At 54.9% G+C, this 17525-nt stretch overlaps 6 protein-coding genes across 6 annotated transcripts; 2 read left to right on the top strand and 4 right to left on the bottom strand.

The window, feature by feature from the left end:
• Nucleotides 1-28: 28 nt before the first annotated feature.
• BGZ61DRAFT_470875 (telomere length regulation protein-domain-containing protein) lies at nucleotides 29-3098 on the bottom strand (the record flags this gene model as incomplete). Its single annotated transcript, XM_046248139.1, has 3 exons — nucleotides 29-1719; nucleotides 1770-2198; nucleotides 2249-3098. The coding sequence occupies 3 exons, from the start codon at nucleotides 3096-3098 to the stop codon at nucleotides 29-31; spliced, it is 2970 nt and encodes a 989-aa protein (XP_046112218.1).
• Nucleotides 3099-3456: 358 nt separating this feature from the next.
• BGZ61DRAFT_488776 (uncharacterized protein) lies at nucleotides 3457-4998 on the top strand (the record flags this gene model as incomplete). Its single annotated transcript, XM_046250145.1, has 4 exons — nucleotides 3457-3515; nucleotides 3578-3676; nucleotides 3791-3870; nucleotides 3926-4998. 4 exons carry the CDS (start codon nucleotides 3457-3459, stop codon nucleotides 4996-4998), a joined length of 1311 nt encoding a protein of 436 aa, XP_046112217.1.
• Nucleotides 4999-5251: 253 nt separating this feature from the next.
• BGZ61DRAFT_470873 (DNA-directed RNA polymerase) lies at nucleotides 5252-6450 on the bottom strand (the record flags this gene model as incomplete). The annotated part of the gene is made up of 2 exons (XM_046248138.1): nucleotides 5252-6331; nucleotides 6385-6450. The coding sequence occupies 2 exons, from the start codon at nucleotides 6448-6450 to the stop codon at nucleotides 5252-5254; spliced, it is 1146 nt and encodes a 381-aa protein (XP_046112216.1).
• A 1489-nt stretch (nucleotides 6451-7939) lies between these two features.
• BGZ61DRAFT_582583 (nuclear pore complex subunit Nup159) lies at nucleotides 7940-12968 on the bottom strand. Its single transcript, XM_046256290.1, has 3 exons — nucleotides 12567-12968; nucleotides 11828-12482; nucleotides 7940-11778 (listed from the first exon to the last, which is right to left on the bottom strand). Exons 1-3 carry the CDS (start codon nucleotides 12666-12668, stop codon nucleotides 7997-7999), a joined length of 4539 nt encoding a protein of 1512 aa, XP_046112215.1. The 5' UTR covers nucleotides 12669-12968; the 3' UTR covers nucleotides 7940-7996.
• A 377-nt stretch (nucleotides 12969-13345) lies between these two features.
• BGZ61DRAFT_15742 (proteasome subunit beta type 7 precursor) lies at nucleotides 13346-14731 on the top strand. The gene is made up of 2 exons (XM_046237425.1): nucleotides 13346-13487; nucleotides 13635-14731. The coding sequence occupies exons 1-2, from the start codon at nucleotides 13362-13364 to the stop codon at nucleotides 14322-14324; spliced, it is 816 nt and encodes a 271-aa protein (XP_046112214.1). The 5' UTR covers nucleotides 13346-13361; the 3' UTR covers nucleotides 14325-14731.
• Nucleotides 14732-14968: 237 nt separating this feature from the next.
• On the bottom strand, nucleotides 14969-17296 carry BGZ61DRAFT_470870 (uncharacterized protein; the record flags this gene model as incomplete). Its single annotated transcript, XM_046248137.1, has 3 exons — nucleotides 14969-15074; nucleotides 15128-15266; nucleotides 15316-17296. 3 exons carry the CDS (start codon nucleotides 17294-17296, stop codon nucleotides 14969-14971), a joined length of 2226 nt encoding a protein of 741 aa, XP_046112213.1.
• Between the last annotated feature and the right edge of the window lie 229 nt (nucleotides 17297-17525).

Raw genomic sequence — 17525 nt, 5'->3', positions numbered from 1 at the left:
CACTGTTCCGAATGTCGATTACCTGTCCTCAGGTGAAACCAATCATATCCCCCATCAACAGTGCCTGGTACTTCTCAATCGCCTCGCCGATCCTGATGAGCACTCCTGCAGCCAGCATCTTGACCTCATTCTCCTCTCCGCCATCATCTCCCCTAGTTCTCTCAAACACTACCGCCACCCATTCTCGTGTTTCCATAACTTCCCTTCCTTGGCTCTGGCACAGCTTTTGCATGTCACCTCTATTGACTTCCAACAGAGACGCCATGGCTACCAGCCAGCCTTTCAAGGCACCCACATCGCCCAACACATGGACTCTCACGGCGAGTAAAAGGTCCCAGAGCTCGGAAGTAAGCTGCAGGAGCGAGAGCGTCGAGGGGCCTGCGGCATGGATGACGATACCAAGGGTTTGGAGATAAAGCGCCAGGAGAGCAGGGTTCAATATTAGAGGCTTCGAGGACCGAAGGGCGACTTGGAAGTGCGCTGTAAGCGGGGAGAAGAAAGCCGTGGCGAGCAATGCGGCTGTAGTGTTAGGGATGGCGCGAACCCGCGGCTTGGCCTTGGCGGTTGACTTGTACCGAGCCGTAAAGCTCTGAAGCTTTAGCACATCGGGACCCGTGTTGGTATCCGCAGCCTCTGCGGCGAGGGGAGCAAGAAAGGAGGATGTGAGTGACTGGGCGATGGTGTCGATGGCGTTGGATGGGAGTGCTTTGAGTTGGGAGCTCGAGAGGGCCTGGGGTGTATTCGAGGAATCGAGGTACAACTGTTCCATCTTTTCAGGTAGTCGCTTCGATGGAAACGCAGTTGCAGACTGATGCTTCGATACTTCAAACCCGGCCAGCTCACGCGCGGACAGCCCCAAAGTAATGAGAACTGTTGTCCGTTGGGACAGAGAGTAATCGCCCTCGAAAAATGTCCGCGCGAACCAAGGCGCCATTGTCTTAGGCTGCGAGACAACGAGGGAAATCATTCCCTGGAGACGTAAATCGTTGAAGTCATCAATCTCAAACTTGTCCTGAAGTCCCACGAGCAGCCCAGCCAGCTCGTCAGCGTGGGAGGTCAATTCGGTGCCGTAGTTGGCCTTCCGGCGGATGAGTATAGGCGCCTCCTGGATAGCGAGCTCCTGCTTGTCGTAGGTCTCTGAGTCGCGAAGGTAGGTTATGAGGTCACGGACATATACCGGAGCCTTAATTTTGTTTCGCTGAACGAGGGTTGCATCGTCATCCGAGTCTTCAGGATCAGTGTCTTTACCATAGGGGACGAGGTCGTCTTCATCCCCATCATCGGACGAGTCAATCTCCTGGATAATGGCTTTTGGTTTTCCGGTCGCGATCGGCGGCTTCGGCTTTGTTTTTCTCGTGGCTAATTTTGATATCGTTCCAGCAGGCTTTCGATGCTGGGATATTGATTGAGTATGAGTGTCAGACAGAATATGGTCGACTGAATCGGGTTTATCGGAAACTTTGGTGAGATTCTTCAGTTGCTGCGCTTCATCTGTGTCCGTTTCCTCCATATGAAAGTCTAGTTTCTTTTCTTTATTGTCGATAAGCGCAGATAGAGATTCTCCCACGACCATACCAAGAAAGCGTGCTCTCATCTGAGTTGCGCCGATTCGATTCGATATGGTGCTTAAATATGAACCGGTTCTCAAGAGCATCGTCAGTTTGATTGGCGAGATTCTATATACGTAGCCTGCTGCAAGGAGCAAGACTTCTGTGTGAACTAGCCACGTTGTCAGTGTGTTATATTCTGGATTACAACGGGTTGATTACCATTCTGTTGCAACATCGCAGCATGCTTTATGTAGAGTTCATCGCCAAACTGGGCAAGACTTTTCGCGAGCACAGTTGTAACTGCTTCTCTATCTTGCGCCAGCGCTGCCAAAACAGCACGTCGGATGCCTATCCCTGCACCAAGACCGGCACCGGATGATGAAGCACACCAGTTAATTAGCAGATTTTTCCTGGCCTCGTCATCCATGGCGACACGTTGGATGATGGTGGCAATGGCAGACACCGTCTCATTTTGCGAGACATCATCAAGAGTGATGTGAGTCAGAAACCTTTCGGAAAGGTAGTGTAGTAGGATGTTGAGGATCTTTTTGGAATTCCGAGGTTGAGAGAAGGCCACTTGTATGAAGATTGAGCTAGGATTCTTCTTGGTGAGGAGAAGGCTATCGATGACGACCTTGATGAGAGTTTCTAAGGAGAGATCGTCAGCGCCAAGCAAAGAAAGTAGCTGGTTATCTTACCCGAATAGCTTAATGATAAAGATCGCTGAAATAAATCAGAGCAAAAGCTCAACTCCTCTTCCTTGGTCTGCATTTTTGCCCAGGTTGCAATGTTGCGTCCCACCCACTTGCTATACTCAACACCATCAGCGATCCACTGAGCCTCGGGACGCACTCCATCGTTTTCCATGACAGCCAAGGCCTCGGCAGAAACGGAAGCGATTTGCCCGTTGGCGAGGAGCGAACCGAGTTTCTGTGATTGGGCCTTCTTCATGGAAACGTTAGAAATGCCATGGGTCGAGGAGGTCCAGATGTCATGAACCGACTCGTCGCCATGTAATATGGCGGCCAATAAGTCCAAAAGGATTTTCAGGTTCAAAGAAACATCCATGCGCTTGGCTTCCTTACCGCCGACTCGCGATTCCTGGATTAGGGCCTTGATCTGGGCGATGGCGGCGTTGAGGCCAGTAACGCTGCGCAGGCAACTGAGGAAGAGCTCTGCATCCGGTGGTCTTGATCCTCCTGGATGTGTACCATCGTCGGAAGATCCCTCGAGAAGCAGTGTCCAATAGTTGGGGGCGATTTCAGAGATCAAGAGACTCACAATCCCAGCGCTTTTAGGACCTGGGACGTGGAATCGGAAACCGTCGGCTCCAGGCTTGCGACTGGTGAGAAACTTGAGGACTTCGATGAGCGTGTCGTAGTCTGGCTGGTTCTTGAGCACATCTAGAGCATCTTCCGCTGAAGACACGGCGCGGTTCCTCTCAGTTGCGTGCGTTGGCGCAGTGGGTTTGACCTCTGTAAGAAGCAGCTCCGGCTCGTCTCTGGGCTTGAGATACGTCGTGCTGACGGGCGTGAGTAGTTCGTCCATGATCACTGTCTAGCCAGTCAGTCTATCGTTGGCTCTCAGGACATGGTAGGGTTCCAGTTCGGCATGCGTTGGAATTTCCTAATCGGCGGAAGCCACAAAAAGTCGTTAAGTCTTCGAAAGATGAAGGTCACTCAACTGGTCAAAGTGGGCGCGGAAGCTCCTAAATTCCCCATAGGCAGCTCCCACACCGAGCAGCACCCCACCTTCACCTGGATCTCACCGAAGCAGCTTATGACGCTCCTCCTCCAGTGCACGGATCCCACTTCGGAGCTGCTCCTCCACCAACACTCCCTCGCTTATCCACGACAAACGACATCGCATCCCCCGAATCCTGAATCCGGCCGCTCGTCTCTGTAAGATGAGTGTGGAGACTCAAGCAGCAGCCGATGCTGGCGCCGGCAGCCGAGATGCGCGATGGTAAACTCGCTGATCCCCAACGGAGCCAAGCTCAGCGAACATCCAACCTGACCCTGCCCCAGGAAGTACCTCGACCACATCCGCCGAAATGCCGGTCCTTTCACGGATCCGGGGGCTACGGAGGATGAATTCCTCGCCCAGTTCGAAAAGTTCAAGATCCTGTATGTGTTCCGACTTAGGATGTTCTAGGGACTACGTTAACAATAGCTAGGGTCATGTCGGTCCATCCCCGCCTCGATCGCAAACCTCCCCAAAATACTGACCCAACGACACAGCGGCGCCGGCGGACTAGGGTGCGAGATTCTCAAGAATCTCGCCATGTCGCACTTCAAGGAGATTCACGTCATAGACATGGGTTAGCGCTGCTCTCCCCTGTTGCTGCGAGACGATCCGCTCACCGCACCCGTCAGATACCATCGACATTTCCAACCTGAACCGCCAGTTCCTATTCCGCAAGGCTGACGTGGGCAAATTCAAGGCCGAGGTCGCCGCCGAGTTCGTCCAGAAGCGTGTTGAAGGAGTCAAGATCACTGCCCACAACAACCGCATCCAGGACTTTGACGAGGAGTTCTACAAGCAGTTCCAGCTCGTTGTCTGCGGCTTAGACAGCATCGAGGCACGCCGGTGGATCAACGCCATGCTTGTATCCATTGCCGAAGAGGCCGAGGACCCCGATGCGATCAAGCCTCTCATCGACGGAGGCACCGAGGCTTTCAAGGGTCAGGCTCGGGTCATCTTCCCTTCCATCACTTCCTGCATTGAGTGCCAGCTTGACATGCACGCCCCACGCGCTGCAGTCCCACTCTGCACCATTGCCTCGATCCCTCGACAGCCCGAGCACTGCGTCGAATGGGCACACGTCATTGCGTGGGAACAGGAGAAGCCGTTCCCTCAGCTTGATAAGGATGACCCGGAGCACGTCAGCTGGCTCTACCAGAAGGCCCTGACCCGCGCCCAAGAGTTTAGCATTCCCGGTGTCACCTACTCACTGACCCAAGGTACCATCAAGAACATTATCCCTGCCATCGCCTCTACAAACGCCATTATTGCCGCAGCATGCTGTAATGAGGCCTTCAAGATTGCCACCACCTCGGCGCCCTGCCTGGGCTTCGAAAACAACTACATGATGTACTCTGGCAACGACAGCATCTACACCTACACTTTCAAGCATGAGAAGAAGGATGACTGCCCCGTATGTGGTCGCCAGGCCCGCCCCCTCGAGGTTGATCCCAAGGCTACGCTCCAGGAACTTCTTGACTCACTCGCCTTGCGACCCGAAGCCCAGCTGAAGAAGCCCTCTATCCGAGCCGAGGGCAAGACGCTGTACATGCAGTTTCCCCCAAGTCTAGAGAAGCAAACACGCCACAATCTGGACAAGACACTCAACGATCTGGGGTTGGAGAACGGCCAGCAGGTCGTCGTCACGGATCCTGCATTCCCTCTCGAGTTCAATTTCTTCCTCAAGTTTAAGGCAGACTCCTGAGTGGTAACAAAAACGAGATGGAAAATGGCGTTTATTCGAGTTTTGGGGCATTTTCTGGCGTTGGAGATTTGTAACGAGACAAGATGAGATGAACAAGACTAGAGGAGCATGCCATGTTCACGTAGTAAAGACGCTGCGGTCAAGCCGGACATAAAGCAGTGGTCATGGTATCATCCCTTTTTATCTACCCGCAAATGAGCGAAAGAAAAAGCCAAGAAAATTATAGTACAAAGCAAAATAACACCCCAGCTGGCTACCGCGCCATGTTGATGACCTGCTGCTCGAGCTTCTTGCACTTGAGCTTCAGATGCTTGACGGACTCAAGGAAGAGCTCATCGCTATCCCACTGCCCCGTGCTCTCAATGGAGAAGATGAAATGGTCTCTCCTTCGGCCCAACTTGACCTTCCCTTCGAACTCGGCGTGTCGCAGACACTCGCGACTCACGGTGTCCTTCATGGCATCCACCACGACGGCCTTGGCCTGGCCCTCTTGGCCCTCATACCCACTACCCTTTTGGGCCGCCTCCTTCTTGGTGACTTTCTCGAGGCCGATAACGCCCTTGGGGAAACACTTTGCGAACTTTTCGGCATCAGCGCCGAGGATGGGCTTGGTGATGGTGATGGTGGGGAGTAATCGGTAGGAGGCCGTGGCGACAGGGGAGAACTTGGCGTGGTCGGAGCCGATGCCCTTGTGCATATGCATGGCAAGGTTGATGGACTGACGGGGTCGCAACTTGGCGATGAGAATGTCCGGGTTGGTCGGCGCGATGGCGTTCTCGCCGCTGAAGTACTGGTCCTGCTTGCCGGTGGGCACGAAGACGATGTCCTTGGCGTAGATGTGGGCGTTGTTGTAGGCCTTGAGGGGATCATTCTCGGTCGGGGCGGCGTCCGGGTTGACGGTGCACTCGACATTCAGCTCGAGGCGGACCGTGTTATAGTCGAAGCAGCCTGCGTAGGGGTCCTCGCCGGCCTCGGGCTTCTTGTGCCACTTAAGGAAGTTGAGGAGGCCCTCACGGCCGCCCTTGAAGGGGATGAGGCCGAGACGGTGGGCGAGGACCTCGTCCTGGATCACGGAGGTGTTGTTTTCGATGTAAACATTCTCAATGGCGAGGGTAGGGATCTCGGAGAGGAGGATGCGGCGGAAGGCGTTGGAGAGCGAGGCGTCGATGCCGACGAGGGAGAAGGAGGACAGGAACTGGTCGTTCTGGTGGAAGTCGACGGAGAAGGCCTTGCGGAAGCGCTCGATAGTGAACTCGAGGTCCTCGCCCGGGAAGTGGCCCGGGTAGTCGGTGGAAATGTTGTTGCTGACCGTCTCAAGGTTGATGCCGACCGTCTTTGCGAACGGGTTAGCCGGGGCGCTGCGACGAGGGCATTGGGGCGTCTTACCTGACGGCGCGCAATCTCCGCCTCGTCGGGAGTGTTCCTCCACGCAGCCTGCTGTGTGGGATGCATGGTGAGAGCTGGGCGCGTGCGTGGATTTGCTCGGCTCGGCTCAAGGTGAGGATGCGAGAGCGGGCTGGTGATGGGGGAAACAATAATTTTTTGATGCCCCTCCACGGTGAAGGCCCAGGTGAAGAAAGAAAGAAAATGCGCTACGACGGCGGGTGGGACCCACACCGAGGTTCCCACACCTGCTCACCGAGAGGTCGGCTCCATCCCGGATGCGAACCGGGGCTCCACATGCCGGTGCAAGAGTCCGGCTTGAAGTTACATGCTCGATTCCAGAGCGTACACGGAGGAGAAGTACCTGGACTCTGAGCTCGACACGTCATGGTTTTCATCATCGGTGGCACAATGATCACCCGCAGACGAGCGAGTACACACTCTTGACTCACCAAGAGCACCATGGGATGGATAAATGGGCCCGGGTTGGGCGTACCAGCAGACTCCGGTGACCTCGTTCATTCATCGGAGCTCTCTCTCCATTGCGGGGGCTCAATTGGTAGTCCTCGAACACCCTACGTAGTGCTACCTTAACATGCGATCATCCATGCATGTCCCGTGCCGCCACTCACACCCCGTCTCGACAGCCCCAAGCACAAGATCAGCGTCAATCATCGAGCTTGTCAACCACATCGATTAAAATGCCACCTGACCCCTCGCCGTCTCCGGTTGAACCGGCAGAGATGCCGGTGTAGCAAGCGTCCGCCCTGAATATCCAATTGCATTGCCATTGGCCCGAGTCGACGTCAGCGACGCCTCTCTCGCAAACACTTGACACGCCATGTTCCCTGCTGCGCACCATTGCCCGAATCAATCGGAGGTCTAGACCAAGTAGAGGAGCTATGAGGATCCAGCCCTAAGTAAGTCGGATGGTATTTAAGTCGAGGCCCTTCCCTTCCTCCGACCTCAGCTTTTTCGGCAGTGATTCTTGAGTGTCTTGTCCAATTCTTCCTGAACAGTCACGCCATAAACCGACCCAATCTCAATCCCAATCCTCCTGCATTACCACTACCACGCCACCATGCTCTGCCGCGTTGTGTATGTCTTGGCTCCTCATTTTCACCCATACCAGAAAAATATCCTGACAACTCTCTAGTGGCACACCCAAGGAAGAGCTCGAACGCAGGCTGGAGGAACAGCCTAGACAAGCTCCACGCATCCCTTCCAAGTCTTCCTCGAACGAGCGACCCTCTGCCTCCAAGGTCCAGGTTGCGACAGAGGTCCAAAACAATAACAGCCTCCCCATTCGACCTTCGGCGCCCACCGTTTGATATGTTCCCGAAATTGAAAAGGCCATGGAATTGAGTGTCATGTTCATTCAGGAGTTGGGCAACGGGCATGTCAAGTTCTCAGTACATAATTTGCAATTAATTTCACTTCTTCAACAATCACCCATACTATCCCTCGTTTACCCAAACGCAATGGGCAACCCAGGGATTGAAATATCTCGGAAATATATTCGTTCCGGCCATTGATACACTATCTAATATCTAGACTACAGTTTCTTCATGTCCCATTCATCCCCAAAATCATTCTCGACCCAGTGCGCTGTTGTTTATTCAATATCCTCCATGGTCCATACATTGACACCTTTCTTCTCGACGCTTCCCTTCAGTTTCTGGAGCACGGCCTGTCTGCGGGTCCTCTTCTCCATCAAATCACCCTTTTCCTCCCTGCTGAATCCACTCAGCTTCTTCCGTGGTGGCGTCGCCCTCACCGAAGCTCCGAGCGAGATGCTTCCAGCAAAGCTGTGGCGCGGGTTTCGCACTGGTGTAGACTCGGGCGAGAACATCACGCTCTTCCTCCCCTGGGGGGTCATGGGCGAGCCTTCTCGGTTTGTAGAGCCAATGTTAACCTTTCGCAACTGGTTCTCCAGCATGTCAATATCTCCACTTCGCTTCTCAACCATACTAGTCATCTTGGTGATGGTGCGAAGCACAGCTTCCACAGTTGGCACATTCGCCTTGCCCTTGCCTGAAGCACTTGACACTGTGACAATTCTAGTCTTGAGTAGAGTGAGGGCCTCTTCGGCTTCAGCTAGCAGCTTCGAGAACCTGGCAAATTCCCGTCTCAACTCGTTCTGCTGGGTCGCTTGCTCAGCGCTGAGCGGTAGGGACCGTGTGACATCAGCCTGATCTGGGTCCGACCTGACCATAATGATCTGCTTAAGATCACCCTGCTTGGCGCGGAGACGGTGCATTTCCCTGGAAAGTTCTTGGCATGCCTCGAGCTTATCGGCCAAGTCACGAACTCGTCCATTCTCCAGGTCGGGGTATAATTCAGTGTCCAGGACCTCACCCAGATCGTCAATTTCGCACAGAACCCAGTCGTCAGAGATCTCCAGGTCATCTTTGTTACGACCACCCTCCTTGCAGTCTTCCGTGTTTCCTTTGATAAACGACTTGACAGTTCGAGAGTTCAGACCAAGCGTATCAATCATCGAGTTGATGTCGCGGTAGACTGCTTCAACTTGACTTGGAACACTTTCCTTCGCGGGCGGTGCCATGTTTGAATGAGCAATGAATTCATGCAGACGCAAGGTGCCTTCAACCTCAGATGCAAGGATCTTCTGCACTTCGTCATCCTCTTCATCGACCAACGGCTGGGTCTCCTCGGCCTCTTGGCGCGCCTTGATCTTCCTATGTTGAACCATGAACGGATCATCCGCAGGGGCTGCAGGCTCCCGATTGACAATGGAGGATCCAAATTGAGACTTCCTGGCTCCCAAAAGCTGTGACGCCATACCAGGGGCGCTGACTGATCTCGTGGCATCAGTCCGAATGACGCGGTTAGGCACCGCACCGCGGATAGGGCTTGGAGAACGGGGGCTGGTCGCAGTTGGTCGCGGGAACAGAGGCGCATTGCGGCTGAGCTCACCAAAGAGAGGGCGAGATGTCTCTTGACCTGGTCTAATGCTGGCAGGAGTTATTCCGCCTATGCCACCAAAGGAACTCTGTGGTGTCAATCCTGGAGTAGGGGTAAGACCAGATGTACTAGGGCTCAGGTCCTTTGCGACATCTATGCCACTGCCTTCCGATGCATCATCGTCCTCATCTTCGTCCAAGTCACTGTCATCATCGCTGCTCTCGGGGACTGAGGGAACCATGGAAGGCTCTTTGGACCGCACTTTCGGGACGGCGAAATCAGGAGGCAAGGGCGCATCATTTGCCTTTGAATTTGAAGCCGCAGGCTTCGATGGTTTCAAGAAGTCAGGTGGCAGAGGAGCATCCTCCGGGGTTTTAGATGTAGCAGCGGGCTTAGAAACATTGACAAAGTCCGGCGGCAGTGGAGCATCAGTAGGTTTGCTTGGTTTGGTGAAGTCGGGAGGCAAGGGAGCATCTGTCCCAGATTTAGCGGCCTTTGGTGCCGACAAGAAGTCCGGCGGGAGCGGGGCCGAGTCCGGATCAGAATAGACGGTCGATGCTCCAAATGGCTGGCTGGGGGCGTTGGATGTCGCTGACGACGACGATGAATCGCCGATGGGGTAGGCACTCCGGCTGGTGGAGTCAGGGGGGAGCGGTGATTCTTCCTCCAACTTGATCTGCGGTGCCCCCATTCCTTGGCTCTTATCCTCAGCGGGTTTAGGCATCTCCGACTTCTGACCAAATATGCCAGTGTAGGTACTTGGCTTGGGGGTTTGCCCAAACAGACCACCACTGGGTTTAGGGGTTGTTTGTTGTGATCCGAACAAACCTCCACTCGGCTTCGGTGTGTCCGGCTTCGAGCCACCAAAGAGACCACCGCCACCGCTAGAGGCACCAAACTTCGAGGGTTGACCAAAGATTGATGATGTCGTAGGGGCAGGTGTGGTGGAAAAGCCAAATTTTGAAGGGGCAGGAGTTGATGTGGGAGTGGTAGACTCGGGGCTTGACTGTGCAGGGAACAGCGACGATGACTTCGACTTGGCCTGCGGGGTTTCTTCCGTCGCATCCATCTCTTCATCCTTAGTAGCAGTAGTGGGCGTCGAGACCGCGGGCTTGTTAGCTGCATCGGTCAGGGCCGAGCCAAAGGCATTGCCGAACAAAGAGGATCCAGACAACGGAGCTGGCTTGGCGTTGTCTTCCTTCGCAGATGGATCCGGCTTAAACGAACTCTCGAGCTTGAAAGGAGTAGAGCCAAAGAGACCACCAGAAGGTTTATCTTGCCGGGGCGGGAAAGCAGTATCTGCGTTGGAGCTGGATCCGAATGGGTTCGATGATTTAGTTGCGCTGCCGAAAACGCTACCAGTGCTGCTATTGTTGTTCGCCACGGACGCAAAGCCACCTTGGCCAGAGAAGCCCGCAAAACCTCCTGATGAGGGTGTGGCCGATGGGGATGAGGTCAATGCACTGCCGAATGCGCTCTTGTTGCTGTCGCTTTTCGCAAAGCCGGCGAAACCGGACTGTCCAAAGGTTGAAGTTGGAGCGGTGCCGACAGATGCAGTCGCCCATGGGGACGGTTTTCCGCCCAACTGAGAGGACTGGCCAAAGCCAATAGCACTTGGCTTGCCAAACGCTGGGGCTGCGGAACTGGGTGAACCAAAGGTGCTTGAACCGAATGTTGCGCCACCTGTGCTAGGTGCCGCGGCGGAAGCGCCAGCGCCTCCCCATGGAGAAGACTTCTGACCGAGCTGAGATGAGGCACCAAATGCAGCAGGAGCATTTGCGGACGAACCAAAGGCCGAGGCGCCAGCATTGGAAAATGGGGATGCAGAAGTCACCACAGGTGCCACAGGCGCTGGCGCAGAAGCGGAACCGGTTCCCTCCACAGCGGCTAGGCCCGGGTACGTGCTCCCTTGCTTGATGGAGTCGTTGTAGACCACCCACCACGAGCAAAGAACACCTTCGTGGGTCAGGACCCAGAATCCGGGGAGAGGTCCTGGTGACTCCTCGAGCTCCACGTCGGATGGAATTGGCTTGTAGACCTTGTCTTTGCCTGACAAATCCAGCGCAACACCGACCGGAGTAGAGTCGTCCATGGAATCCGTCATTGGAAGCGTCGGTCGCTTAGTATCGTCCAAGAACTCCGTTGTTGTGAAGACGCCGGTTATGGATTCAGCGGGCTTGTCGGTAGCCAGAGCCGTGCTCGAACGACTCAAAACTCCCATCTCAGTCGCTGCAGTGGAGGACACAATGAGAAGGTCCTGCATTGCAGGTGGGAAGTCCCGAAGTCGCAAAATCGAGTGGTGGGGGGTCTTCTCTGAACCAAAGGGCTCAACGGGATCGGTAAGCTTTTGGAAAGTAAACGAGGACGGTGGTTGGCGAGTAATTATGTGATACGTGGACGTCGGCGGCGACGCGTTGTTGGATGTATGAATCGATAGCCACAAGTTGTTTTCCAACCACGTAAGAGTTGACACTGTCACAAAGGTTAGCGAGTGCCCATATCTGACTTCCGCCGAACTTACCATGACAGTCGCCCAGGTTGGGTGGTTTAGGAATCTCTGCTTTTCCTTCTCCTTCCGGGGTCATCTGATGCACCGTACCGTCCGCCAAACCGGCGCATAGTTGCTTGCCCTTGGCGCTCCAGCTGACACAACTAACTTGGGTCTTGAGAGGGTTGCTGATCGTCCTCTCCTTCAAGTTCGCCATGTGCAAGTTGCCATTGTTCGTCACGATGGCACAAAGCTCTGCCTTCTCTGGCGTCGGGTTAGGGATCAACGCCCTCAAGGTCTCGCCGTTTGTTGACAGCTCGAAGGCAGAGTTCGTCGAGTTCTGGAGAAGGCTCTGCACCTCGTAGACGGCCAGGCCACCACCGGTTTCAGCTGACAGGATCAAGTAGTTCTCATCAGCTGTGAAGTAGAGCTGGGAGACGCGCATCGGCATCGGGATCTTGAGCTGGGGCTGGAACCCGCGAATGTCGGAGTCGCCATTCTTGGGGGTTTCGAAGGCTTTACGGACGGACTCTGTCGTGGCGAGGATGACCTGGTCGGGTCCAGCGGCGGCGACCAGGCTCTTTCGAGAGGCGATGCTGAGGAGCGACGCAGTCGAAGAAGGTAGAGACGGCCATGATGAGGTTAGACGAACTTTCGCGTCGCCAGCGATGGAGAGGAATCCGAGAGCCTGCGCGTCGAGATCATGGTCAGGATACTTGGCCAACAAACAGGCAGGCATACAACGAAATCAACATGCAAGGAGCAGACTCACCTCTGTCTGGATAGTCTCCAAATCAGGTCCTGTATTCAGTCCTCCTGCTCCCGCCGCACTTCCAAGCATGGCGTTTCCGGAGTTGCCAAAGCTGAAAGCCATGACTGAAGCAAAGTAGCCGGCCGTGGAGAGAGGACCCGAAGTTCATAAATTTGCCCTTCGCATGGGGCGGGTTGGGCGACCGGGGGATCAGCTCTCTGTCGCGCGGCTGGCTGATGGGCAATAATCTGGGGACCCGTGCTTCTGGGACGGCGCTGCGCAACGTGATTGGCCAGCGCTGGCGCTGCGAACCCAGCAATGAAAAGCGCCTAGGAATCAACGAGACGGTGGGGATCCGGTGGCTAGTTGTGGATGTTTCGGGGGAATCGATTGAGGTTGAGATTTATTGAGAAGAAAAACAAGGTTAAATGACTTCGCAACAAAATGCGCCTGCAAACCCGTTCCCGTCGCGGCGCCTTCCCCCAGCCAGCAACTTTTTGGGAAGCTCCTTCCTACATCACGTGGGTGGAGCTCGAGCCACCCCTGAGTGCAGCCTGGTGGGTGGCTGGCTAGCCAATGGGGGCGTGTCTCTCGCGGGAAGCTCAACTGCGTGTGTGTGTGCGTCTGGAGGCAGCTTTTAGCCTCGTCATCAGCTCTGCCTTGTCAACCTCAACTCGCACTTGCAACGACCGCCCACGACGATACCCCAAAGTTCTTCATCTGCCACGACTGACGTCCCTGACGTTCCGCCTCCAATACGACTCTATACACACGCCTGAATTGGATTTTTAAACCGGGGGAACGAGGTCATCCACGATGCCAGGCTTCGACTTCTCCAACTACAACCGCAATGCGGCCCTCCACGCCCGAGGAGTACCGCTCCCCAAGGCGACCAGCACTGGTACGACCATCGTGGGATGCATTTTTGACGGCGGTGTCGTGGTATGTGCTCCTCCTCCCATTCTCCCTGCCTATTCAACTCCAAATGCCGAGCTTCCCACCGAGTCCTGATGGCCGTCCATCTCACTACCCAACGACAACAGCTCCGCCCTCGCGCAGCACAGCAGCACTGACACACTCCATCAACAGATTGCAGCCGATACCCGAGCCACCTCTGGCCCCATCGTCGCCGACAAGAACTGCGAGAAGCTCCACTACATCTCCCCCCAGATCTGGTGTGCCGGTGCCGGTACCGCCGCCGATACTGAGTTCACCACCGCCCTCATCTCCTCCCAGCTCGAGCTGCACTCGCTCTCCACCGGCCGCAAACCCCGCGTCGTCACCTGCATGACCCTCCTCAAGCAGCACCTCTTCCGGTACCAGGGCCATATCGGCGCCTACCTGGTCGTCGCTGGCTGCGACCCCACCGGCACCCACCTCTTCACCGTCCACGCACACGGCAGCACCGACAAGCTGCCCTACGTCACCATGGGCAGTGGTAGCTTGGCGGCCATGAGTGTGTTCGAGACCCAGTGGAAGCCCAAGATGACCGAGGCGGATGCCATCAAGCTGACCAGTGACGCCATCATGGCTGGTATCTTCAACGATTTGGGTTCCGGATCCAACGTGGATGTCGCCATCATCACCAAGGACAAGACGACGCTGAAGCGGAACTACATCAAGCCCAACGAGAAGAGTGCTAAGCTGCAAAGTTATGCCTTCCCCAAGGGCACGACAGCGGTGCTGAACGAGAAGGTTATCAAGAAGAACGATATCGGCCGGTACGTCACCGTGGAGGAAGTGCCTCTTGACGACGAGAAGATGGATGTCGACACCTAAATGGGCTGGATCCGCTTGGGCTACTAGATGGGGAGCGCATGGCTTTGTAATAACAATAACGCATTCAGGCAAGCTAGAAACTGGAGCACTGAATTGGTCCTCATTTGATCCGGGATTGTGATACGGCAACTGCACTTTTGCAATAGTCTCCATGATCGCACCTATGAAACCCCTTCCAAAAACGATGAGTCTCGTGCTTTCCTGTACACGGCCTTTATTCCCTCCAAAATGCCTCTATGTGCAAAAGAAACGGTACAAAAGATGAACAAGAAAAACCTGGATGGTGCGTGACCGCGCACCAGGTTGTTTTGCAACCTAAAAAGCCATCCCGTACGACCGTACGGGGATAAATCAGCGCTATGTCCCCTTGCAATAAGCACCCACAAACGCAGAAGCGATTAGTCCCAATGCTCAATTGGCCCTTCGTTCTCCTTAGCAACCTCAAGATGAAAGTTGCTTGGTGTGTGCTATGTCAAGATGTGTGTAATGTAGTGCAAATAGCACATTGAAGGTCCATCCTCAGATGCCAGAAACCTTCAATGTGATGTGATACAGCCGCCCAAAACTCCGATTAGATGGGTATGTTAGAGTTCATGATCATTATGTAGGTGTGTTGGTGATGTCGATGGTGTTGGCCCTCGGCTTTACTTCCGGCCAAACATGGTTCTGGTTCGGGACTTGCTCCGAGCCTTCTTCTTGTCCTTCTTGGCTGCATCTGTGTCGTCCTCGTTGTACTTGGCTTTGTGGATCCTGCCACATAGATTAGTCATTGGTTATTTACAGTTCAACAACTCAAGACTTACCAGCTGTTACCAACCATGCTCATTCCTTTCGCCTCGGCCATTCGGTAGAACTTGGCGCTGTTCTTCAGGTTCTTCTTACATCCAATGCCCTGTGCATAGCAGAACCCGGCCTCAGCTAGAGCATCCACATCGCCCCAATCTGGCAAGTGTTAGTACAGAACACGGGGGATCTGATCGGAAATACTTACTACCGGCGATCTCGAAGCATCGCAAGGCCAGTGATTTGTCTTGATCGATACCCCATCCATTCATATGGCTCACGCCAAGCTCATAGATGCTCAGGGCGAACTGAGCTTTCCTCGTCCTTCTTTCAACAACATCAACATGCTTGCCCTCCTTGACCTGATCCTCGCCATCTGCGATTTCGACACTGGCGTATTCTGCGGCTTTCCTGAGCCACTCAACTCCCTCCTTCTGGTTTGCACGCATGCCCCACCCGTGGCGGCACGCAAGCGCATACAGGAGCATTGCAGTGGGGTCGTTCAGCCTAGCAGCATACCGAAGATGATACGTAGACTCTTTTAGTGAGCCGTTCTCATGGCACTCTATTCCCTTGGCCAAATGTTCCTCAGCAGACATCTCAGAGGCGGTTGGCGCCACTGAGCGAGGCGTGGGCGGGGGTCGTATAGTGCTGGCCGTGTCACTTGTGTTGGTGGACACTGGCATTCTGCCCCGGCCTCTGGGGGAATCCTCAGATGCGCGTCCTATGCCCAGGCTGGGTGACGGTTCTAATGAAGGCACTGAAGGCGAGTTCTCAGAGTGCACTTTCCTGAGCTCCGTGGATGGTCTCGGTAGCGGGCTGAGGGGAATAAGGGCATCGTCAGGGACTGTCTTTGAAGATGAGCTGGATGGCCGGTGGGGTGGCGATGGGGGAATATTAGTATTGATACGCTGAACGTTGCTTGGAGGAATCATCGGCTGCTCCCAATGAAAGGATGCTTGTGGGTGCGTCGCCTGCATCGGTTGCATGGGATGCTCATGTTGTTCTAGCTGCTCGTCGTCCTCCGATCGTTGAAGCGTCTTTCCTCTGGGCAAAGAGAACTTCGAGTATATGTACGAGGGTGCTCCCTTGTCATCAGTTTGTGAGTCTAGAAAGGCCTCACTATGCATGCTCACGGGTGTGTAAGCAGCATCGTCAGCTAAAATGAAGGACGGCTGGCTATCAGAGGACGCCTGTCTGGAAGGAGAATCCATGGCAGGAGTTCCAGATCTACTCATCGGGCGCGAGAAGTTAAACGACGGCCGAGGTAGAGCGGAGGAGTCCGAGCCCACAGAAGGCGATCTCCGGAAAGACCCAAGGGCCGGCGACATCATTGGGTTGATAAACGCGGCACTTCCAGAAGAGAGCTTTCGAGGTGGGAGGGAATGGAATGAGCCAGACATGTTGCCGGAACCTTCCTCGTCGGTTGGCAACAGCGGCGAGGACATGATGCTCGAGGATCTCCTGGGAAATAGAGCACGAGGAGGGGCCAAACCCAGCTCGTCAAATGAGTGTTGCTTGTATCTCTCAGGGGAGCCACTGATAGAGCCATTGGGTTGCTGCGAGGGCAGAAAAAGAGAGTCTTCTTTTCGGGAGGGAGAGGTTTCGGCCTGTCGATCTTGGTGAGACTGAGTCTCGCTTTGCAATGGCGAGGGAGATCTTTCTCTTCGGGCATCGCCAAAGAACGGGTCTGGTTCGGCGATCTGCGACAGCTTGCGGCCTCGAGAAGGATCACGAGGAGGAATCGCGGGGACGTTCTCATCGGGCGTGGGAGGTATCCGGCTCATTCGAGGATGCATAGACTTGGGACGATCAGACTCATCGGCGAAAGCGTCCTCCAGCTCTGTCCTTAGCCCAAGGCCGGAAGCACTAGGGCCAGGGGAATCACCACTCTCGGAGGCAGAGTCCTGGGACATGGAGCGAAAGTATTCGGAGCGGCCTTGGACGACCAGAGGGCTTTCTACGGTCAGAGGTGGGAGTCGGCTCATCCGGTTGCCCTCCTTGGCGCTTTCTTGCAGCTGTCTAGCAAGTAATCGGCTCTGCAAGGCAAAAGCATCCAAAGGGGAGAGTTCGGGGGGTGCCTCGCCGGCGACATGGTGGCGAGGGGAGCGCAAAGGCTTGGAAATGTTGGAAAGGTTGGAATACTGCGAATCGGACCGCAGGTCCAGAAGAGTTGGGCGTGATGCCATGGTCGGTTGCTCAATGTTGGAGCCCTAGTTAGTCGGCACGGGTTGTTTCCATGCAGAGGCAAATCGGTGGGATCCAGAGTCAAGAGGAATACGACTGAGTATGTGCTCGTACGGCAGTAGAAGATACGACTGGAATTCGCGGCTTCGTCGTCTGGTGTCGGTTGGGTCGTAGCGCTGGGATATGTGTTGACGGTCGTCAGGTGATGCAGCGTAATGTAAGGCCCAAGGG

This window comes from Ilyonectria robusta (assembly GCF_021365365.1).
Source record: "Ilyonectria robusta strain PMI_751 chromosome Unknown BGZ61scaffold_1, whole genome shotgun sequence".
Lineage (NCBI taxonomy): Eukaryota > Fungi > Ascomycota > Sordariomycetes > Hypocreales > Nectriaceae > Ilyonectria > Ilyonectria robusta.
The sequence above is the reverse complement of the archived record's forward strand: the minus strand, read 5'-3'. Positions and strand labels throughout refer to the sequence as shown.